At 33.2% G+C, this 24,525-nt stretch overlaps 2 protein-coding genes across 3 annotated transcripts in view; one reads left to right on the top strand and one right to left on the bottom strand.

The window, feature by feature from the left end:
• The window catches only part of LOC134687027 (testis-expressed protein 11-like), a 54,891-nt gene extending 53,577 nt beyond the window's left edge, over window positions 1–1,314 (bottom strand). Inside the window, exon 1 of the mRNA XM_063546952.1 lies at window positions 1,094–1,314. Coding sequence (XP_063403022.1) covers window positions 1,094–1,139 — 46 coding nt within the window. The 5' untranslated portion in view covers window positions 1,140–1,314. The remainder of the gene's footprint in view (window positions 1–1,093) is intronic.
• Window positions 1,315–1,336: 22 nt separating this feature from the next.
• Window positions 1,337–24,378, top strand: LOC134687029 (uncharacterized). 2 transcript variants are annotated; one of them, XM_063546953.1, is made up of 10 exons: window positions 1,337–1,494; window positions 2,779–2,855; window positions 3,408–3,528; window positions 4,445–4,570; window positions 6,173–6,406; window positions 12,290–12,386; window positions 15,538–15,671; window positions 19,394–19,475; window positions 20,749–20,788; window positions 24,213–24,377. In XM_063546953.1, exons 1-10 carry the CDS (start codon window positions 1,375–1,377, stop codon window positions 24,331–24,333), a joined length of 1,152 nt encoding a protein of 383 aa, XP_063403023.1. In that variant the 5' UTR covers window positions 1,337–1,374; the 3' UTR covers window positions 24,334–24,377. The 2 variants fall into 2 exon arrangements, with proteins under 2 accessions (XP_063403023.1, XP_063403024.1); XM_063546954.1 differs by having other exon boundaries at window positions 1,346–1,453; window positions 24,213–24,378.
• The last annotated feature ends 147 nt before the right edge of the window (window positions 24,379–24,525 follow it).

Genomic DNA, 24,525 nt, shown 5'->3' with positions numbered 1-24,525 from the left:
ATAAAAAGCCATAATTTTTATGAAATTAATTAATTTTTTGAACTATTTTAAATGACCAAACACATTGACCATTGAAAACAAACGGGTTTGTTTATTTGTTCGGGGGGATGTTATATGTCAGTTTGGTATGGCAAGTCGTTTGAGAAGTTAACATACTTTTATGAGAGTTATCTCTCCTTAACCAGTCTGGTGTATTCATGCGGATTGCATTCCGTATTTGTATTATATGTTATTTTATGTTGTTCTCTTGATTTATTGTTACGATACCATGTGGATGTGTTTTTGAAGAATAGAACATTATTAATTTGAAATTCAGTTTAATTATTTATGCCAGATTGCAACATAAAACGCCCCATTTTTTCAAAAATTTGGATGAAAATCTACTAATTAATTTTAGTTGGCCTAAACCCATTTGGAAAGCTACAATATTCTTTGACTAACTAAAAATCTATTTTATTGTACAAAAACTTTCATATATACATGTATATATTTGAAAAATCCGCCATGGCCATAATGTGAAATTAACTTCTACTTTTACTTTATATGTTATGTTTGTGAACTAATGTTTGTCTGTTTGTCCTTCAGTCTTTTTTTTTCTTTTTTAGTCATGACATTGTCATTTTATTTTCGACTTGTGAGTTTGAATATGTCCCTTTGGTATCTTTCTCCTGAGACAGTAGTCTTCAATTAATGTTTAACAAGACAGTAGATGGAGGGCATTCATAACGTGGGTCTGATTGGGGTCTAAGCGTGATGTGGGATTGCCAATTTTTCGTAAGCGTGAAACGTGAAAGTCAAATTATTGTGTCGTGAAAACTGGAAATGAGGTCTTGCGGGACCCGGGAAATGACAAAATAATGAGAATTGCTTACGTACATAGTGTAATCAGGATACGGGAATCTGACAAAACACTAAGCGGGATCCGGGATCGGAATCCCCCAATGAGACCCCCCATAAACTCCTATTATCAGTATTTCTATTTGAATTACTTGTATTCAAGTTTACTGTTTACAATAAGCTTGCATAATAAACCCAGTTGAGTGAAAACACATACTTTGTATGGATATATAATACATTATATGTGTCATTTTACCTTGAATCTGAGCTATTAAACTGTGAACATTCACTGCCTGTGTCATTATTTTCAAAAGATCTCGATACACACAGTAAATGAATATTTTACATATTGTACATATGATGAGTATGGTGCATAATTTGTGAATTTAAACGTGTGTGTGTGTCGTGTTTGAGACTTGTACAATATTTTGTTTTTGATGCTGAGGATGAATAAATTTCCCGCCAAACGTCATTTCGTCCAGTTCGTATAAGTGTTTTATTTATTCGGAATGACAGATAATTCTTTCAAACACCACAATGACTACGAATGGCAGCTTCTTGCAGCAGCAGCAACAAAACTTTAAAACTTTCTGTCACTTTACATCTTGCCTTACAGATAACACCATCAAATTATCGTCAGCCAAGGGAAAACATATTGTAATTGTTTAATGCTTTATTCAATTTTAAGGTTTTACAAGGGATTTGTTAACAGGTTCTTTTACAGATTTTATTGTCCATCTGAGTAAAATTTGTGGTAGCCAAAAGGTTTGACGAATCTTAAAACAATTAATATTTCACAGCCAAAATCGCCCAAAATACCCCTGACTTATAAGAATTGGTTCAATAATTTAAAATCATCTTAAATATATTAAAATTTAATATTCGATGCATATTCAGTGGCGGATCCAGGGGGAGGGGGGGGGGGGAGGACCCCCCTTTTTTTTGGATGATCAATGCATTTGAATGGGGACATATAGTTGGACCCCCCCCTTTCTCCTGGGTTGGTAACCCCCTTTTTAAAATGGCTGGATCCGCCCCTGATATTTTGGTCCTATAGTGAAAATTAAGGTTCATGTGACCCTATGGCTAAAATGGCCATATTTTCACCTCAAAATTTACTCTGAGTGGGTTACACTAATGTCCTGACAGTGTCCTGACAGAAATGAAAATGTTAAATACTTATTATTGGAAGGATTTATTTCAAATTTGGAATCGAGCAACATGAGAACTTATATTTAATAAATAAAAATTTAAAAAAATATTTATAAGAGTTAGAAAACTTGACCTGACCAACTTGATTTTGAACCACTAATGTCCTGACCGATATGAAACGGATAAAAATGTTTTATTATTGACAGAATAGACTTCAAATTTGCTACCAAGGAAGACAATGTTTTCTCGGGGTAACAATCTGCTCTTAGACTGTCACCCTCTCAGCTATGTGTTATTTATATAGTTTCTAATACTATCTATAATAAAAATCTACATTATGTTATATTGTCTTCAAATTTTACTTTATTTCAAGAGATATTGAAAAATGAAAAAGTTAATCGATAGTCAGGATAGTTCTTAAAAACAAGGAGGCAAAAGATACAAAGGATATTCAAACTCATACATATAAGTTCAAAACAAACTGTCAATGCCATAGCAAAAAACAAACAAACAACTGAGAAGTGAACCACAACATAAAAAACTATATACTGAGCAACACCAACACTGTCAAGACTGTTGACAAAAAATAAATTTTAAAGGAGCATATTTTTTTTTATACCTACCACATGTACCACAAAAGTATCATTATTTAGTTTTAAAAAAATCACAGCACTTTTACAGTAATTGATTTTTTCACTGATCAGTTTAAATTTGAATTACATTGTATATGTATAAATTAAGACCAGTTTAAACTGGCCCAGTACATGTGTTACATCACTATTTTTTCAGGTTGTAAACTACATGACAGCATTAATTTACATAATGCCCTTTGCTGACAACATTCATTCACAGAAAACATTTAACAGGTACATGAAATTGAAGCATCAATGTTATTAACAAAAGTTAACATAACAAGTGGCATAATACGGGATGATGAAACTTAACTTTAATATTGTGTATAAATATATCAAAGAAGATGGTGTGATCTGCACCAAAATTTGGCTTTCTTTAAAAAAAAAATCTTTTGTTTTTTCTTTTACTGCATGAACTATTGTATAGATTTTAAATTGACTAGAAAATAATCTTTGGGGAGCAAAAAAATATTTCTAGAAAATATGTGGTTTTGAAAAAAAGAAATGTGAAAAAATCTGACTGCGTTCTCAAACATCATGCAAATAAACCAGTTCTGCTGTTTTAGAGCTCATGCTCATAATATATCAACATATATTTGTATAGGGCAAGTTAAAAATATCATAATTGATATGTATTCATACTTTATATCTCGATCAATTTCAAGCATATTTTTTTTAAAGATATATCAGTTGCACACAATAATGTATAAATTACAAATTGAAGATTTACACAGAAGTATAATTATATTAGCTATTTAGTAGACACATTATGTCTTTTTGTTTCAGTTCAGAACAAGTTGTACCATACACTGCTTTAGAAGGAATGATGGAGGCAGATTTACCAAATGAGAAGGGTGCTGCAGAACACTCGCATGACAAGAATTCAATGGAATGTAGTGATGTAAAGGTATTTAATGGCAGAACATAAATTAGTTTTGTGATTTTATTTTTTATGCAGTTGTTTTAGCATAATATGTAAATTGTACTGCTCCTATTTCAGTTTCAACATAAATGTTTTTATTGAATTCCAGACATTAAATAATAAGTTAAATATAGTAGCTATATGTTTTTTACTTGCCAGATCATACTCAACTTTCTTGTGGAGGTATTTTGTCTAAGAGGTTAATAGCACATTTATTCCAACAGGAAATCAGGCAGAAAACACAAATGTGCTGTAAGATTTAATTTAGATAAATGTATATATTTTTCAGAGTGAAGTGATATATTTGTAAACATAATGAGATTTGTTATGATTATACTACTTTGTGGTAGTTTACTTCAAGGGACCAAAATATTGACCATATCATACCTTCTCTTTGCTCTAGGTACAATTTTCAATTTTCCTAATTATTAATTAAAAATATTTGAATTCTGCTGACTACTATGCATATTTTTTTAAGGTGGTACCCAACACTTAAACTAAAATTAATTTGGCTCGTTTAATTTTCTTAAAATTTTGACAAAGTATTTACTTTGACCTTTTGACAAAAAATATAAAAATTTCAAAAAATTTGAACCAACCGTTTTATCAGAAAAAATACACTGGTTATATAGCAGTTTGACAAAAAATTATTTTGGTCTTTCATAAGCTTAATTTTCCCTTAACAACACAACGTAATTAAAACGCTTAGCTGATTTTACAGAGTTATCTCCCTGTAGTGTTAGGTACTACCTTAAGTAACAATGAATCCTTACATGAAAAATTATAAAAGCAACAGTAAAATACATTAAAATTACATAGGTAGATTTGCCTACAAAAGTGGAACTTTACATGAAATGTACAAATGAATATAACATCTTTAAAATGTCTGGTTTGCTTTTAGATAGAGGTAAGCAGTCAACACCAACCAACTTTAAACTCATGTGATTTAATTGAAGATAATAAGGATGTGTTACATCTTGAAACAGAGACCCAACAAGATATGTCTGATAGTTTACATTCAAAAGAGGTACTATGGGAAATAATTAAATAAGGGAGATAATTTTATGTATTTTTTATTTTATTTTGGACACCAATGTTTCTTAAAGTTTTAAAATGAGATCAAACTTCATGTACCAGAGAAACAATTTAAAACTCATAATTCTAAGAGAAACAAAAAAAAAGGGGGCAAAAAAACTACTAACTACTAAAAGACAAAAAAGTCTATAAAGACTGACCAACAAGAACAGGTTTGAACAGTGTGAATGTCTATAAAGACTGATGAACAAGAACAGATTTGTACAGTGTGAATGTCTATAAAGAGTGATCAACAAGATCAGGTTTGTACAGCATGTACAGTGTGAATGTCTATAAAGACTGATCAACAAGAACAGATTTGTACAGCATGTAGTGTGAATGTCTATAAAGACTGACCAACAAGAACAGATTTGTACAGTGTGAATGTCTATCAAGAGTGATCAACAAGAACAGGTTTGTACAGCATGTACAGTGTGAATGTCTATAAAGACTGATCAACAAGAACAGATTTGTACAGCATGTACAGTGTGAATGTCTATAAAGACTGACCAACAAGAACAGATTTGTACAGTGTGAATGTCTATAAAGAGTGATCAACAAGAACAGGTTTGTACAGCATGTACAGTGTGAATGTCTATAAAGACTGATCAACAAGAACAGATTTGTACAGCATGTACTGTGTGAATGTCTATAAAGACTGACCAACAAGAACAGGTTTGTACAGTGTGAATGTCTATTAAAGGAAGTTAAAATTACAAAAAAGATTGTGACGTTATACTTACACCCTGTACAAAGATAAAGTGAAATGCTAATAAAGTTGTGACGTTTGATGTTGGTTGACATCATAGGTGCAAATTATATAAAATGTCAAATGTCCATATTAAAGCACCTAAAGTGTTATCATCAAATCTTTAGGAAAGTGTAATCATTGACACTTAAGTTTTATCTTATACCCTGTAATTTTATGTAACCTTTTTGTAAGTAAATACTATTAAGGTTATACACATAGTAGTTTAGTGCTAATGAGATTCCCTGCTACACAAAATTATTGAAAAAAAAGATAACTTGCCTTATTCACTTTTTCTACTATACTTGTTTAAAATGCTCGAAATTACTTTGAAAAATGTTGTACTTTAAAAATCAAAGCATAATAGGGACTGGATACTACAATAGAACCACTAATAAGAGCTTATGTACCTTCACATTTTCAGATCATTATTCGGCACATTGTCTTAAATTATAAAGTCTCCACCTAAAATTCAGCCTTGTGTGGATTAAACTTCACTTCTAGTATTTAATGTGTGGTCAACAAAAAAATGTTCTGTTTAGAGAATCCAAACTCCATTACAAATCACAAAATTAACAAATGCGCTCTTAGCATAAGTCCAATTCATTGTCCAAAAAGAGAAGTCCAGGTGTCCACATTTCTAAACCACCGTCAACATTGGAATCAACCGGTAAAAGTATAACAAAAATACTGAAGGTAAATTCAAAAAGGGGATATCTATAAAAACTGACCAAATCAAACTTTATCAACAAACAAAAGAAGTGCCATATGAATTTTAATAAATTTTAATTAAACATTTTTTTTCAGTTTTCTTCAAACATGGACCAAGACAAAAACAACAATGTATGTTCTGATGTCTTTAGTTTAGATCTTGATGAGGATTCTAATCAACATGATCCAAAACAACACCAATACCCAAGTGGGTCAGGGAGTAAAATACAGCCATGGTGTCCACCATTCTCTGTACCATTAGATACTGGAGATACAGATATGGGTTATTCTAGTCATAGTGCATGCAGTAGCTGTCAACAGGGCTCACAGGTTAGATCTAATACTGTTCATTCATTATTATACCATGCAGTAGCTGTCAACAGGGCTCACAGGTTAGATCTTATACTGTTCACTCATTATTATACCATGCAGTAGCTGTTAACAGGGCTCACAGGTTAGATCTAATAGTGTTCATTCATTAGTATACCATGCAGTAGCTGTTAACAGGGCTCACAGGTTAGATCTAATACTGTTCATTCATTAGTATACCATGCAGTAGCTGTTAACAGGGCTCACAGGTTAGATCTTATACTGTTCATTCATTAGTATACCATGCAGTAGCTGTTAACAGGGCTCACAGGTTAGATCTAATACTGTTCATTCATTAGTATACCATGCAGTAGCTGTTAACAGGGCTTACAGGTAAGATCTTATACTGTTCACTCATTATTATACCATGCAGTAGCTGTTAACAGGGCTTACAGGTAAGATCTAATACTGTTTATTCATTATTATACCATGCAGTAGCTGTTAACAGGGCTTACAGGTAAGATCTAATACTGTTCATTCATTAGTATACCATGCAGTAGCTGTTAACAGGGCTTACAGGTAAGATCTAATACTGTTTATTCATTATTATACCATGCAGTAGCTGTTAACAGGGCTCACAGGTTAGATCTAATACTGTTTATTCATTATTATACCATGCAGTAGCTGTCAACAGGGCTCACAGGTTAGATCTAATACTGTTCATTCATTATTATACCATGCAGTAGCTGTTAACAGGGCTCACAGGTTAGATCTAATACTGTTCATTCATTATTATACCATGCAGTAGCTGTCAACAGGGCTCACAGGTTAGATCTAATACTGTTCATTCATTATTATACCATGCAGTAGCTGTTAACAGGGCTCACAGGTTAGATCTAATACTGTTTATTCATTATTATACCATGCAGTAGCTGTTAACAGGGCTCACAGGTTAGATCTAATACTGTTCATTCATTATTATACCATGCAGTAGCTGTCAACAGGGCTCACAGGTTAGATCTAATACTGTTCATTCATTATTATACCATGCAGTAGCTGTCAACAGGGCTCACAGGTTAGATCTTATAGTGTTCATTCATTAGTATACCATGCAGTAGCTGTTAACAGGGCTCACAGGTTAGATCTAATACTGTTCACTCATTAGTATACCATGCAGTAGCTGTTAACAGGGCTCACAGGTTAGATCTAATACTGTTCACTCATTATTATACCATGCAGTAGCTGTCAACAGGGCTCACAGGTTAGATCTAATACTGTTCATTCATTATTATACCATGCAGTAGCTGTTAACAGGGCTCACATGTTAGATCTTATACTGTTCACTCATTATTATACCATGCAGTAGCTGTTAACAGGGCTCACAGGTTAGATCTTATAGTGTTCATTCATTAGTATACCATGCAGTAGCTGTCAACAGGGCTCACAGGTTAGATCTTACACTGTTCATTCTTTAGTATACCATGCAGTAGCTGTTAACAGGGCTCACAGGTTAGATCTAATACTGTTCATTCATTAGTATACCATGCAGTAGCTGTTAACAGGGCTTACAGGTAAGATCTAATACTGTTTATTCATTATTATACCATGCAGTAGCTGTTAACAGGGCTTACAGGTAAGATCTAATACTGTTCATTCATTATTATACCATGCAGTAGCTGTTAACAGGGCTCACAGGTTAGATCTAATACTGTTCATTCATTAGTATACCATGCAGTAGCTGTTAACAGGGCTTACAGGTAAGATCTAATACTGTTTATTCATTATTATACCATGCAGTAGCTGTTAACAGGGCTCACAGGTTAGATCTAATACTGTTTATTCATTATTATACCATGCAGTAGCTGTCAACAGGGCTCACAGGTTAGATCTAATACTGTTCATTCATTATTATACCATGCAGTAGCTGTTAACAGGGCTCACAGGTTAGATCTAATACTGTTCATTCATTATTATACCATGCAGTAGCTGTCAACAGGGCTCACAGGTTAGATCTAATACTGTTCATTCATTATTATACCATGCAGTAGCTGTTAACAGGGCTCACAGGTTAGATCTAATACTGTTTATTCATTATTATACCATGCAGTAGCTGTTAACAGGGCTCACAGGTTAAATCTAATACTGTTCATTCATTATTATACCATGCAGTAGCTGTCAACAGGGCTCACAGGTTAGATCTAATACTGTTCATTCATTATTATACCATGCAGTAGCTGTCAACAGGGCTCACAGGTTAGATCTTATACTGTTCACTCATTATTATACCATGCAGTAGCTGTTAACAGGGCTCACAGGTTAGATCTAATAGTGTTCATTCATTAGTATACCATGCAGTAGCTGTTAACAGGGCTCACAGGTTAGATCTAATACTGTTCATTCATTAGTATACCATGCAGTAGCTGTTAACAGGGCTCACAGGTTAGATCTAATACTGTTCACTCATTATTATACCATGCAGTAGCTGTCAACAGGGCTCACAGGTTAGATCTAATACTGTTCACTCATTATTATACCATGCAGTAGCTGTTAACAGGGCTCACATGTTAGATCTAATACTGTTCATTCATTCATTAGTATACCATGCAGTAGCTGTTAACAGGGCTCACAGGTTAGATCTTATACTGTTCATTCATTAGTATACCATGCAGTAGCTGTTAACAGGGCTCACAGGTTAGATCTAATACTGTTCATTCATTAGTATACCATGCAGTAGCTGTTAACAGGGCTTACAGGTAAGATCTAATACTGTTTATTCATTATTATACCATGCAGTAGCTGTTAACAGGGCTCACAGGTTAGATCTAATACTGTTTATTCATTATTATACCATGCAGTAGCTGTCAACAGGGCTCACAGGTTAGATCTAATACTGTTCATTCATTATTATACCATGCAGTAGCTGTTAACAGGGCTCACAGGTTAGATCTAATACTGTTTATTCATTATTATACCATGCAGTAGCTGTTAACAGGGCTCACAGGTTAGATCTAATACTGTTCATTCATTATTATACCATGCAGTAGCTGTTAACAGGGCTCACAGGTTAGATCTAATACTGTTTATTCATTATTATACCATGCAGTAGCTGTTAACAGGGCTCACAGGTTAAATCTAATACTGTTCATTCATTATTATACCATGCAGTAGCTGTCAACAGGGCTCACAGGTTAGATCTAATACTGTTCATTCATTATTATACCATGCAGTAGCTGTCAACAGGGCTCACAGGTTAGATCTTATACTGTTCACTCATTATTATACCATGCAGTAGCTGTTAACAGGGCTCACAGGTTAGATCTAATAGTGTTCATTCATTAGTATACCATGCAGTAGCTGTTAACAGGGCTCACAGGTTAGATCTAATACTGTTCATTCATTAGTATACCATGCAGTAGCTGTTAACAGGGCTCACAGGTTAGATCTAATACTGTTCACTCATTATTATACCATGCAGTAGCTGTCAACAGGGCTCACAGGTTAGATCTAATACTGTTCACTCATTATTATACCATGCAGTAGCTGTTAACAGGGCTCACATGTTAGATCTAATACTGTTCATTCATTCATTAGTATACCATGCAGTAGCTGTTAACAGGGCTCACAGGTTAGATCTTATACTGTTCATTCATTAGTATACCATGCAGTAGCTGTTAACAGGGCTCACAGGTTAGATCTAATACTGTTCATTCATTAGTATACCATGCAGTAGCTGTTAACAGGGCTTACAGGTAAGATCTAATACTGTTTATTCATTATTATACCATGCAGTAGCTGTTAACAGGGCTCACAGGTTAGATCTAATACTGTTTATTCATTATTATACCATGCAGTAGCTGTCAACAGGGCTCACAGGTTAGATCTAATACTGTTCATTCATTATTATACCATGCAGTAGCTGTTAACAGGGCTCACAGGTTAGATCTAATACTGTTTATTCATTATTATACCATGCAGTAGCTGTTAACAGGGCTCACAGGTTAGATCTAATACTGTTCATTCATTATTATACCATGCAGTAGCTGTCAACAGGGCTCACAGGTTAGATCTAATACTGTTCATTCATTATTATACCATGCAGTAGCTGTTAACAGGGCTCACAGGTTAGATCTAATACTGTTCATTCATTATTATACCATGCAGTAGCTGTCAACAGGGCTCACAGGTTAGATCTAATACTGTTCATTCATTATTATACCATGCAGTAGCTGTTAACAGGGCTCACCGGTTAGATCTAATACTGTTTATTCATTATTATACCATGCAGTAGCTGTTAACAGGGCTCACAGGTTAGATCTAATACTGTTTATTCATTATTATACCATGCAGTAGCTGTCAACAGGGCTCACAGGTTAGATCTAATACTGTTCATTCATTATTATACCATGCAGTAGCTGTTAACAGGGCTCACAGGTTAGATCTAATACTGTTCATTCATTATTATACCATGCAGTAGCTGTTAACAGGGCTCACAGGTTAGATCTAATACTGTTCATTCATTATTATACCATGCAGTAGCTGTCAACAGGGCTCACAGGTTAGATCTAATACTGTTCATTCATTATTATACCATGCAGTAGCTGTTAACAGGGCTCACAGGTTAGATCTAATACTGTTCATTCATTATTATACCATGCAGTAGCTGTCAACAGGGCTCACAGGTTAGATCTAATACTGTTCATTCATTATTATACCATGCAGTAGCTGTCAACAGGGCTCACAGGTTAGATCTAATACTGTTCATTCATTATTATACCATGCAGTAGCTGTCAACAGGGCTCACAGGTTAGATCTAATACTGTTCACTCATTATTATACCATGCAGTAGCTGTCAACAGGGCTCACAGGTTAGATCTAATACTGTTCATTCATTATTATACCATGCAGTAGCTGTCAACAGGGCTCACAGGTTAGATCTAATACTGTTCACTCATTATTATACCATGCAGTAGCTGTTAACAGGGCTCACAGGTTAGATCTAATACTTTTCATTCATTAGTATACCATGCAGTAGCTGTTAACAGGGCTCACAGGTTAGATCTAAAACTGTTCATTTATTAGTATACCATGCAGTAGCTGTTAAAAGGGCTCACAGGTTAGATCTAATACTGTTTATTCATTATTATACCATGCAGTAGCTGTTAACAGGGCTCACAGGTTAGATCTAATACTGTTCATTCATTATTATACCATGCAGTAGCTGTTAACTAAATGAGAGTCAACATCTTCCTAGGTTTATAGCTTTAATAATAAGGATGACTGATACCTGAAATGAATACACAGTATATTAGTAAATGATTAGTTATTAACAGGGCTCACAGGTTAGATCTAATACTGTTCATTATTATACCAGAAGTTCTGTTAGTTTGCATATATTAGTTATGAAATAGAATTTCCTTCATAATGTTAGTTCGAAATAGAAGAAATTTTCTGTAACATTATTTCCTTGGGAACAAATACTACCACTGGAACAAATATAACATTATTTCCTTGGGAACAAATACTACCACTGGAACAAAGATAACATTATTTCCTTGGGAACAAATACTACCACTGAAACAAAGATAACAGTATTTGACTACAGTTATTCTGTATCAGAAAGTTAAACCTATTACGTGTCAAATATTTGATTACAATCCAAATTCAGACCTGTATCAAGTGCTTATATTGTGCCCATTTTCGCTCCAACTGTTCAGGGTTGGACCTCTGTGGTCGTATACAGCTGCGCTGAGCAAATATATCTATGACTTATAGATAAAATTTTCATGAGAATTGTACTTGTCCATAACTTTTTTGTAAAACATGCTTGAGTATTTATGTATTTCTAGTAATATAGATATACATGTATATGATATTTGTGTTGACTGAGATATATTTTCATTAAAGACAGACAGTGGACAGAATATAAACTTCACAGATGTTGAGTATGCTGAAGACTGTTTGGATGGGGATGATGAAATGGAAGATTTACTGTTTCATTTTGGTAATTTTAATTCTGACTTTGTAAAAGATATGCCAAAGATACTTAAGGGACATTTAAACTGAATAGTTGAACCCAAAATGACAATACCATGGCAAAGAAAAGGAAAATGATCAAAAGACAAACAACAGTACACAATACACAACATCATTTTTTTATAAAAAACTGAGCTGAGCAACAATTAAGAACCCTACCAAAAAAAGGGTTGATCTTAGGTGCTCCAGAAGGGGAAGCAGATCCTGCTCCACATGCTCATATCTTAACAATTACTGATAAAAGGTTGATACCGAGAGGCTTATCTGTTTAGAATCAGAACTGTCACCTTGCTTCACAGGGTCGTAGTTGCTGTTAGGCACTTTTGGCACGTGCCTACATATAATTTATCACAAATAATTTTTTTATTAAAATTTTTTATAAACAACGTAATCTGTAGATGAATGCCAGTGAAGTCAAAACTCTTTGATTATCAAATGTCATGTGCACACTAGTCTATCATTCTTAGTAAATGGAATATTGGATAGAAATGAATGTTATTATGATTTTACCTTATATAAAATCTATAAACTAGAACTTTAGTTGATTCAAATCATCTCACTTCTATAAAAAAAAACTTGAATGAACCTCAACTTAGACACATGAGTGTTTTACTTTAAATAGTTGTTGTTAGTTTTCAACTAGCTTTCCACTTTGCATTCACCCGACTTGCCAATGTTGGTTGTCCGTTTGGCTGTCCTGTGCAGGATGTATAAATATGCAGTCACGTCAGGTCAGAATGGGGACATTCAATCTGATGCCTAGTTGTAGAGTGAATGCCACTCTTTGGGGAGTTCGTAGTTGGTCTACTGAAAGGCAAAATTTCTGCTCCTATCCAATAATCCCTCATTTTCCAATGCATGGCATTTTTAAATTTCCAGACCTTCGTCCTGGACGACACCTATTACAGGACCTAGCTCCCTGTTGTATTTATTGTAAATTTGGGTGTTTTTTTTGTCCAAATTCCTAAGCAGGTAGGGATTTTACAGTAGAGGATATAAAGAAATACGAATTTCTTGAATTTTGTTACGATGGTATGAACAGAACAGAACTGTGTGTATGTGTTTGTGTGGCTAGGGTGAAGGTTTAAGAATAAACAAAAGATTGATGGTTTTTGTCTAGCCAAAAGGATAGTTTTATTATATAGTAATATCAGTGTTTACGTGGGTGCCTATATTTTTTAATGAAGGATCGTCACAATATTTACTTTTAATTAACTTATAAGTATATATCAATCAGAACGGAATAGATATGAAATACCAAACAGGGTGTACTGCTTAATTAAAGGCATAGGGTGATATGAAAATACCAAACAGGGTGTACTGCTTAATTAAAGGCATATGGTGATATGAAAATACCAAACAGGGTGTACTGCTTAATTAAAGGGATACGCTGATCTACGCTGGGCAGTGCATATTGTAATTTTTTTTCTTTCATAGTTCCGATTGTACTGCGTTATCTAATTCACTATTCAGATTACTCATAATTCTTTAAACTTTTCATCATGTATATTATAATTATCATGAATAAATAACCAGTAAATTTAATATTTTTGTACATAAAATTATGCAGCTAAAATGCTAAAAAACGTTTTTCGCCCCCCCCCCCCCCCCCCCCCTGGGACATACTGGGGGCCTTGAGCGTCCTCCTGAATACCTAGCTACGCCCTGCTTCATTCTATTTGTTTGTTGTCCATATTAGACTGAAGACAATCCAATAAGAGGTGGTGTTCAGTGACTTTTTATCATCCAATCAAATCTTTGCCTTCAAATTTTTTGGTATTTTTATGCCCCACCTACGATAGTAGAGGGGCATTATGTTTTCTGGTCTGTGCCTCCTTTCGTCCGTCCGTTCGTTCGTCCATTCGTTCGTCCCGCTTCAGGTTAAAGTTTTTGGTCGAGGTAGTTTTTGATGAAGTTGAAGTCCAATCAATTTGAAACTTAGTACACATGTTCCCTATGATATGATCTTTCTAATTTTAATGTCAAATTAAAGTATTGACCCCAATTTCATGGTCCACTGATCAAAGAAGAAGATAGTGTGAAGCTCAGGTTAAAAGTTTTTGGTCAAGGTAGTTTTTGATGAAGTTGAAGTCCAATCAACTTGAAACTTAGTACACATGTTAACTATGATATGATCTTTCTAATTTTAATGCCAAATTAAAGTATTGACCCCAATTTCACGGTCCAGTGAACATGTAAAATGATAGTGTGAGTGGGGCATCTGTGTACTATGGACACATTCTTGTTTACTATAGTACAAAAATTATCTGTAAAATGCAAAATACATTTGTATTATCTTTTTTTTTATTATTTAATTTCCTGACAAGGTTGACATGGTAATCTTAACCGGATGGTAAACATTCCTCAACTGAGCAAGACAATTTACTTTCGTGGTTTTATTCATGTTTTATAATATAAATATGATATAAAAAATAAGATGTGGTATGTTTGCCAATGAGACAAATCTCCGCAAGAGACAAAAAGACACAGAAAATAATACCGATAGGTCACTACAGCCTCCAACAATGAGCTTAACCCATACTGCATAGTCGGCTTTAAAAGGCCCTGAAATCACAAATGTTAAATTTTCAAACGGCTTAATTAATGTACAAAAAGAATGAATTAAAACAAATATGTAGCACAGCAGCATACATCAACCACTCGATTACAGCTTCACATTCCACAATGTAATACCATTAGAAAGATTATACCTTTTGACAGTAACTAAAGCCTTTTTTGTAATTACAGCTTATAATCTTCATATGGTCCAGTAGTGGGTGGGAATAAGCCAGATTAGTTAATGATAGCATTGCTTTTAGTTGGTTTTTTTACAATGATTCATAAAAAAACAATTGGAAAATACCAAGGAAAAAAAAAGGAAAATACCAAGAGGAGTTGCGAAACTCATATTAAGGCAAAAAGATATTGACATGGTCATGGCAATAAATGTATGACATCATAAAACAAAAAGGTAAATGAAACACTTCATAAGAAAACTGAGCAACACAAACTCTGTTAAGATCTAGGGAAGTAGTGAGGGAAAGTGTAGTGTTATGTATAAACCTTATTGTATTGCTTGTTCAAAAACATAATGATTAATATATTGGCATTTTTTTTAGATAGATTCTTTAGGAATAGATATGAGGAACTTTTAACTGAACAAGGGATGCATGTTAGACAAATCATAAAGAAAGCAGCCAAAACATATGATGATAAATGTTGTATAGCAGACACAGATCCCAGTTCTGTTGAGGTGATTATAAAAAAGAAAATATATGGGATACTGTGGAATTATCATTATTTGTTGAATACTATTTTTTCTCAGGTAGGGCAACCCACCAGTTTAAATGTTCAACGAATTACTAACTTTCAATAGGCTGTGCATGCAAAGATTTGCCAAACCATGAATACAAATATCCACAAAAATGAATATTTTCCTCAATCCACAAAAAATCATACCCACGAAAAATGAATGACTCTGCAGTACATTATATGAATAGACATTCCACATATCTGGACATCAAATTAAATTTAAGTGTTCAGTCTTTTAAGATAAACTTTTAATTGATGGATGGACGTAGAAATAATTAACATAGTTTCTTTGATTTTTTTAGATAAAGTTCAACAATTAGTTTCAAAATTCATTTGAAAAAGAAATGCATATTTTTAGAAATGAAGGTTTTAACTTTCACAATTTCTTATTGAAAAAATAAGTCATTGGCAAATAAAAAAACAAACAAAAAATATCTTTCAGAATATAATCACTTTCACATGATTTATTTAGATCAAATACTTTCTAGACAAAATAGATATTTGTAGTCTTATTTTCTTGCTATGTCACAAGATTACTGATTATTTTTATTTTGCCGAAAATTATTGTACAAGTTCATTTAACAAATAATTTATACATATACATGAAATAAAGGATACAATTTTACAGGCCCTTCCAAAATAACCCACATAATATAGATTTGTAAAAAAAATTATAAAAAAATAACTCACTAGTACAATACCAGTAATCAAAAATAAGGGATGTGCGGGCGGGTAACTGATAAAAAAATAGATCTAATTATGAATACAAAGTACTCACTGAACAGGTACTATTGATAGGACAGAATTTCAAATGTTGAGAGAAACGAACTTTGCATATAATTATGCGTTTTTATGACGCACCTACGATAGTAGATGGGCATTATGTTTTCTGGTCTGTACGTTCTTTCGTCTGTTCGTCCCACTTCAGGTTAAAGTTTTTGGTAAAGGTAGTTTTTGATGAAGCTGGAGTCCAATCAACTTGAAACTTAGTACACATTGTCCTTATGATATGATCTTTCTGATTTAAAAACAAAATTAGACTTTTGACCCCATTTTCATGGTCCACTGAACATAGAAATTAAAAGTGTGAGTTTAAGGTTAAAGCTTTTGGTCAAGGTAGTTTTTGATGAAGTTAAAGTCCAATCAACTTGAAACTTAGTACACATGTTCCCTATTGGTTGATCTTTTTTACTTTTAAGGCCAAATTAGATTTTTTACCCAATTTCACAATCCATTGAACATGGAAAATGAAAATGCGAGTGGGGCATCCGTGTACTTTGGACACATTCTTGTTAGAATTAAAATTGTACATTTTTAGTGATCTCCCCTGGAAAAATCACAGAATTTTTTAGAAGTCTGCAATGGCTTTGATTTTTTTCCTTTATGTTTGCAAATCTAAACAAGAGGCTCTCAAGAGCCTGAATCGCTCACCTTAATTCTTTTGGTTAAATCTCTCATCAATGATTATTTTGGCTTTTCAATTTATTTAAATGTTTTTTGGATCGTCCTATTTTCTTCAAAAGCCAAACTGAAAATAATCATTTTCTCCTATGTTCTATTAAATTGTGAAAAAAGTCTTTAAAGGGCAATAATTCCTTAAGGGGTCAATTGACAATTTTGGTCAAATTGACTTAATTGAAGATCTTACTTTGCTGAACATCATTGCTGTTTACAGTTTATTTCTATCTATAATTATATTCAAGATAATAAACAAAAACAGCAAAATTTCCTTAAAATTATCAATTCAGGGGCAGCAACCCAACAACAGGTTGTCTGATTCATCTGAAAATTTCAGGGCAGATAGATCATGACCTGATAAACAATATTACCCAACGTCAGATTTGCTCTAAATGCTTTGGTTTTTGAGTTATAAGCCAAAAACTGCATTTGACCCCTATGTTCTATTTTTAGCAATGGCGACCATGTTTGTTGATAGATCATAACTTCGGATACAATTTACAAACTAGATACCCTAAGGAACATTCAGTTAAAGTTTGGAAGCATTTGGCCCAGTAGTTTCAGAGGAGAAGATGTTTGTAAAAGATTACTACGATTTACGAAAAATGGTTAAAAATTGACTATAAAGGGCAATAACTCCTAAAGGGGTCAACTGACCATTTCCGTCATGTTGACTTATTTGTAAATCTTACTTTGCTAAACATTATTCCTGTTTACAGTTTATCTCTATCTATAATAATATTCAAGATAATAACCAAAAACAGCAAAATTTCTTTAAAATTACCAATTCAGGGGCAGTAACCCAACAACAGCTTGTCTGATTCATCTGAAAATTTCAGGGCAGATAGATCTTAACCTGATAAACAATATTGTCCCATGTCAGATTTGCTCTAAATGCTTTGGTTTTTGAGTTATAAGCCAAAAACTGCATTTGACCCCTATGTTCTATTTTTAGCAATGGCGACCATGTTTGTTGATAGATCACAACTTCTGATACAATTTACAAACTAGATACCCTAAGGAACATTCAGTTAAAGTTTGGAAGTTTTTGGCCCGGTAGTTTCAGAGGAGAACATTTTTGTAAAAGATTACTAAGATTTACGAAAAATGGTTAAAAATTTACTATAAAGGGCAATAACTCCTAAAGGGGTCAATTGACCATTTCTGTCATGTTGACTTATTTGTAAATCTTACTTTGCTGAACATTATTCCTGTTTACAGTTTATCTCTATCTATAATAATATTCAAGATAATAAACAAAAACAGCAAAATTTCCTTAAAATTACCAATTCAGGGGCAGCAACCCAACAACGGGTTGTCTGATTCATCTGAAAATTTCAGGGCAGATAGATCTTGACCTGATAAACAATATTACCTCATGTCAGATTTGCTCTAAATGCTTTGGTTTTTGAGTTATAAGCCAAAAACTGCATTTGACCCCTATGTTCTATTTTTAGCAATGGCGACCATGTTTGTTGATAGATCAAAACTTCGGATACAATTTATAAATAAGATACCCTAAGGAACATTCAGTTAAAGTTTGAAAGTATTTGGCCCAGTAGTTTCAGAGGAGAAGATTCTTGAAATAGTTTTCGACGACGACAGACGACGACGACAGACGACGGACGACGACGGACGCCAAGTGATGGCATAAGCTCACTTGTCCCTTCGGGACAGGTGAGTTAAAAACATAATATTCTGAATTAGAATAAGCACAGAACATATCCAAGATGCGGCTAGTATAAGTACTCAATTCAATTCTTTCTTTAACATTGTAAAAAGTAGTTTTTAACATTGTAAAAAGTAGTTCCATACTGTAATCACTAGCCAGTCAACACTGAGGTTGTGAGTTCAAATCCAGCTCGTGCGGGTCAACTTGATTCCAACCTTAATTGACTAGAATTGTAAGTTTTCCTATTGAAGGTCAGTGGTTTTCTCCTGGCACTCCAGCTCCCTCCACCAATAGAAACTGGCCATCACAAAATAGCTAAAAAAAATGGCACTTAAAAGTGGCATTAAAACACCAATCAATGTATGAAATTGTTGCCACTGAATGTTAAAAAAAGCAACAATCAATTAATAATTCAAATATATTCTGAATATGAATATCATGAAAATTTCTAGTTAAATTAATTGTTTGAAGAAGTAAAATTTATTTTGTTTATAAGTTTTGACAAAATATAAAATGCCTGACTTTTGTTGTAGGTGACCGATAAAGCAACCCAAACAGTTGTGGTGGAAAAATTTAGTCTACCACCAATGATTATTGAGAATTCCTCTTGTCAAGGTAATACATATATTATATGCTTTAAACCAGTACAAGTAGAACTTTAGTATTTAGATATGCAATGACTATCTATGAGCAAATAAACCAGGTTAATCAAACCACTTACTGTTAGAAGAATCTGTACCAGTGATATTGTTTGCCTTCAATTACCGGAGAATAAAGGCTTTTTCCCCTGGAGAAAAATCCCAATTTGAAAAAAAAATGGCTTTAAATTATTCCCAAACAGTGCAGTCTCAGTAGTAATTGTGCATGAATTCAAACTGAAAAACACTCATTTAAACATTTTTCTTGCCTAAAATTACCAAATGTACAGATTTGAGGGTCTATTTATGTATCATCAACGACAATAAGGGTTTTTATTTAAAATGAGGGTTTATCTCTTAAAAGAAGGTCTTCAAATTGAAGTTCCAGTCAAATTCATGGTTTAATATAAATTTCCCAATTTGATAAAAATGACGCATAATTTCCCAATAAAAAAGGGTAGCGGTAGTTTTGAAAAAAGTCAACAATATCACTCTGTACCCTTTCACAATTTTGGTGAGCTTTATGTTTGCTTAGTATTTAGTTTTCTTTGTTAAGGATTGTGGACTACTGTTTAAGTCTTTTCATGATTATACCCCCACTTTAAAAAAAAAAGGGTTGAATTGATTTATATGTGTCTGTCCAATGGATATTTTTGGTCATGTCAGAGTTGGCTATACCGTGTGATGTGTTTTCAGACTCTTCACTCAACAACTTCCTGTTTACGCTTACATCATTTTACACATTACATACAAGTTAAAAAAATATCATCAAATTTTTCTCAGGAAATACATTACAAGGATTTCTGAAATTTGGTATCAGGTTTTTTATGAGTAACTTACATATTTTTACACTATTAGAATTGTCCAGTGGTGGCAGCCGTTATCATCAGTTTAACTTGATTTTTTTTCTTTTTTTTTGCCATAGCATAGTAGTTTGTATTTGACTTATAAGTTTGAATATCTCTTTGGTATCTTTCAGCACTCTTTAAATATCTGTTTGCTATCTTTCATATCCAAATATCTTTAAAGAACATTTCCATGTATTTGGCTCCCATTTAGTTCTATATAGTTGAAAACTACACATAAAAACACATATGGATTCCTGGCATCAGACACACATAGTACTGGTAGTCATTTACAAGAAAGAAAAAGACTAGAAAAAATTGCAGGTCTTTAATTGCAGTAATCTCTGACAGTGTCTACTTAAATTCAAAATTGTTTTGTACAATGAAGTTGATTTTGTTTTTCAGCATTAGAAAGATTAGAAGACCATAACAAAATACCTACCAAGTAAGATCAGCTGTGATAAATAACATATGTATTATTTATTATTTTTTTGGCATCCAACTTTTACACTTAACCATGCATATCTTTTAAAATCTGTCTGTCATAATGCAAAGAACCTAAACTCTCAGAGTAAGAATATGGACACTTACCGTATAGAGATTTCTTTTCCACATTTAACTTGATACATATATTTGTATGCAGATTATTCCTGAAATCACCATAATTAATCTTGCTTTTTTGTCCATTCTCAAAAAATTGCAAAATAAATGCACACAATAATTTCTGAATTTACAGTACATAAACTCCGTAAATAACAAGTAGGAATTAAATAGCAATTATAACAAAGTCCAAGGAAAATACTGAATGCAAAGTCCTTAATCAAATGGCACAATCAAAAACTCCAACACATCAAACATCAAAACAATTGATTTAAGTTACTACTACCTACCATTATTGTCATTTTTAGCTCACCTGGCCCGAAGGGCCAAGTGAGCTTATGCCATCACTTGGCGTCCGTCGTCGTCTGTCGTCGTAAACTATTTCAAGAATCTTCTCCTCTGAAACTACTGGGCCAAATACTTCCAAGCTTTAACTGAATGTTCCTTAGGGTATCTAGTTTATAAATTGTATCCGAAATTATGATCTATCAACAAACATGGTCGCCATTGCTAAAAATAGAACATAGGGGTCAAATGCAGTTTTTGGCTTATAACTCAAAAACCAAAGCATTTAGAGCAAATCTGACAGGGGGTAATATTGTTGATCAGGTCAAGATCTATCTGCCCTGAAATTTTCAGATGAATCAGACAACCCGTTGTTGGGTTGCTGCCCCTGAATTGGTAATTTTAAGGAAATTTTGCTGTTTTTGGTTATCTTGAATTTTATTATAGATAGAGATAAACTGTAAACAGCAATAATGTTCAACAAAGTAAGATTTACAAATAAGTCAACATGACCAAAATGGTCAGTTGACCCCTTTAGGAGTTATTGCCCTTTATAGTCAATTTTTAACCATTTTTCGTAAATCTTAGTAATCTTTTACAAAAATCTTCTCCTCTGAAACTACTAGGCCAAATACTTCCAAACTTTAAATGAATGTTCCTTAGGGTATCTAGTTTATAAATTGTATCCGAAATTATGATTTATTAACAAACATGGTCGCCATTGCTAAAAATAGAACATAGGGGTCAAATGCAGTTTTTGGCTTATAACTCAAAAACCAAAGCATTTAGAGCATATCTGACATGGGGTTATATTGTTTATCAGGTCAAGATCTATCTGCCCTGAAATTTGCAGATGAATCAGACAACCCGTTGTTGGGTTGCTGCCCCTGAATTGGTAATTTTAAGGAAATTTTGCTGTTTTTGGTTATTATCTTGAATTTTATTATAGATAGAGATAAACTGTAAACAGCAATAATGTTCAGCAAAGTAAGATTTACAAATAAGTCAGCATGACCGAAATGGTCAGTTGACCCCTTTAGGAGTTATTGCCCTTTATAGTCAATTTTAAACCATTTTTCGTAAATCTTAGTAATCTTTTACAAAAATCTTCTCCTCTGAAACTACTGGGCCAAATACTTTCAAACTTTAACTGAATGTTCCTTAGGGTATCTAGTTTATAAATTGTATCCGAAGTTTTGATCTATCAACAAACATGGTCGCCATTGCTAAAAATAGAACATAGGGGTCAAATGCAGTTTTTGGCTTATAACTCAAAAACCAAAGCATTTAAAGCAAATCTGACATGGGTATTATTGTTTATCAGGTCAAGATCTATTTGCCCTGAAATTTTAAGATGAATCAGACAACCTGTTGTTGGGTTGCTGCCCCTGAATTGACAATTTTACAGAAATTTTGCTGTTTTTGTTTATTATCTTGAATATTATTATAGATAGAGATAAACTGTAAACAGCAATAATGTTCAGCAAAGTAAGATCTTCAAATAAGTCGATTTGACCAAAATTGTCAATTGACCACTTAAGGAGTTATTGCCCTTCAAAGACATATTTCACAATTTGTTCATCATGTTGACTTACTTTAAAAAATCTTCTCCTTTGAAACTGCTGTATCAATTTCAGCCAAACTTAGGCTTAATGAGTTTCAGAGTATCTAGTATAGATTTTATATTTTATTTCCTTTCCTTGTATGTCAAGAAACATAGCTCCTATGGCTAAAATAGAACATAGGAGAAAATGATTATTTTTTTTGGCTTTTGAAGAAAAGAAAGGACGATCCAAAGAACATTTAAATACCGGTAAATTGAAAAGCCAAAATATTCATTGATGAGAGATTTAATCAAAAGAATTAAGGTGAGCGATTCAGGCTCTTGAGAGCCTCTTTTTAGAAGTACCACTTTGTGTACTTAATTACATAATTTCTTGAATAAATTGTTCTGATGATGGCTGTCTGGCAGGAGAAACATGAAGATGTGATTTATAAAATTGCAGACCATTTGAAATTTTGTTGTCAATTTTAATCCACCTCAGAGCTCTATCAAAAGGATTCCCAAAGATATTGATTCGCCATTTGGGTCAAAATCCCAAATGTGCCCAAAAATGAGGAACAGGAGCTCAAAAGTTGTGTTTAAACAAAAAATCTCTGTGTAGTGATATTGGACATGTTTCTATTTTTATGCCCCATTTATGGGCATTATGTTTTCTGGTATGTGCGTCTGTTCGTTCATCCTTCCGTCCGTTCGTCCTGCTCCAGGTTAAAGTTTTTGGTCAAGGTAGTTTTTGAAGAAGTTGAAGTCCAGTCAACTTGAAACTTAGTACACATGTTCCTTATGGTATGATGTTTCTAATTTTAATGCCAAATTAGAGATTTTACCCCATTTTTACGGTCCACTGAACCTAGAAAATGATAGTGCAAAATGGGCATCCGTGTCCTTAGGACACATTCTTGTTTACAAATGACTGAGCTTAATCATTTGTGTTGATTAGTAAAGAAGAGGAATACAGAATAAATGTGTAAAAACTATGAAGCTATTAAATGTGTTCAAAGTATTAAATTTTCAAAGAACTTATTGGGTTCAAAAAGGGATTTTTGAACACGAGGAGACACATCACTCAAATATGTTCTGGTTTGCAAATTTACAGAAAAAGTAGTCTTTCTTGGTACCCTGAAAACTTTGCCACATGTGTGAAAATGTCACTGCTTCAAAATGAGCTATCATACATATCCAAGTTTACGATTTGGTCTGACTTACAAAAATGTGACCATTACCGCCTATGCAAAAACAATTTAAGATATTGACCCTTTTGTAGTTTAATATCTTAGTATTTGTACTTATTATTTTGTTATTTGTACTTTTTTAGTATTGGTATGTATACTATATTAGTTTTTGTAGTTACTGTATTACTATTTGTACTTACTCTATTAATATTTGTACTTACTATATTAATATTTGTACTTTATATTTTTAGATCAATACCTTTGGACCAGCTAGGAACAGCATGTTTATCCAAAGACAAACAGTTTCTTAAAATACTGTCTCTTACATGTGCAGTGTCAAATCTGTTACATAGAAAGGAATATAAAATGTAGTGTTTTGTTGATGTACTAATTTAAATGTTAAATGTATAACAGATGTGACTATTCATGTACTAATGTAAATAAAACCAGTTATACATGCTGTGCATGCAGTAAGAAACATTTGTCAATTTTATTTTTGCAATTTTTATTTAAAACATTAAAAAGCATTACAGATAAAACTTTTAAAGAATTAGCTGCACAAAT

This window comes from Mytilus trossulus, chromosome 10 (assembly GCF_036588685.1).
Source record: "Mytilus trossulus isolate FHL-02 chromosome 10, PNRI_Mtr1.1.1.hap1, whole genome shotgun sequence".
NCBI classification, from domain to species: domain Eukaryota; kingdom Metazoa; phylum Mollusca; class Bivalvia; order Mytilida; family Mytilidae; genus Mytilus; species Mytilus trossulus.
The sequence above is the reverse complement of the archived record's forward strand: the minus strand, read 5'-3'. Positions and strand labels throughout refer to the sequence as shown.

Bases quoted from the DNA above. Each gene is read 5' to 3' on its own strand.
- LOC134687029 (XM_063546953.1), top strand. From the start codon at position 1,375: ATGACTACGAATGGCAGCTTCTTGCAGCAGCAGCAACAAAACTTTAAA. The intron at 2,856-3,407 runs GTACATGAAATT...TTTTTGTTTCAG, and splicing joins TCACAGAAAACATTTAACAG to TTCAGAACAAGTTGTACCAT. The intron at 12,387-15,537 runs GTAATTTTAATT...CATTTTTTTTAG, and splicing joins AGATTTACTGTTTCATTTTG to ATAGATTCTTTAGGAATAGA.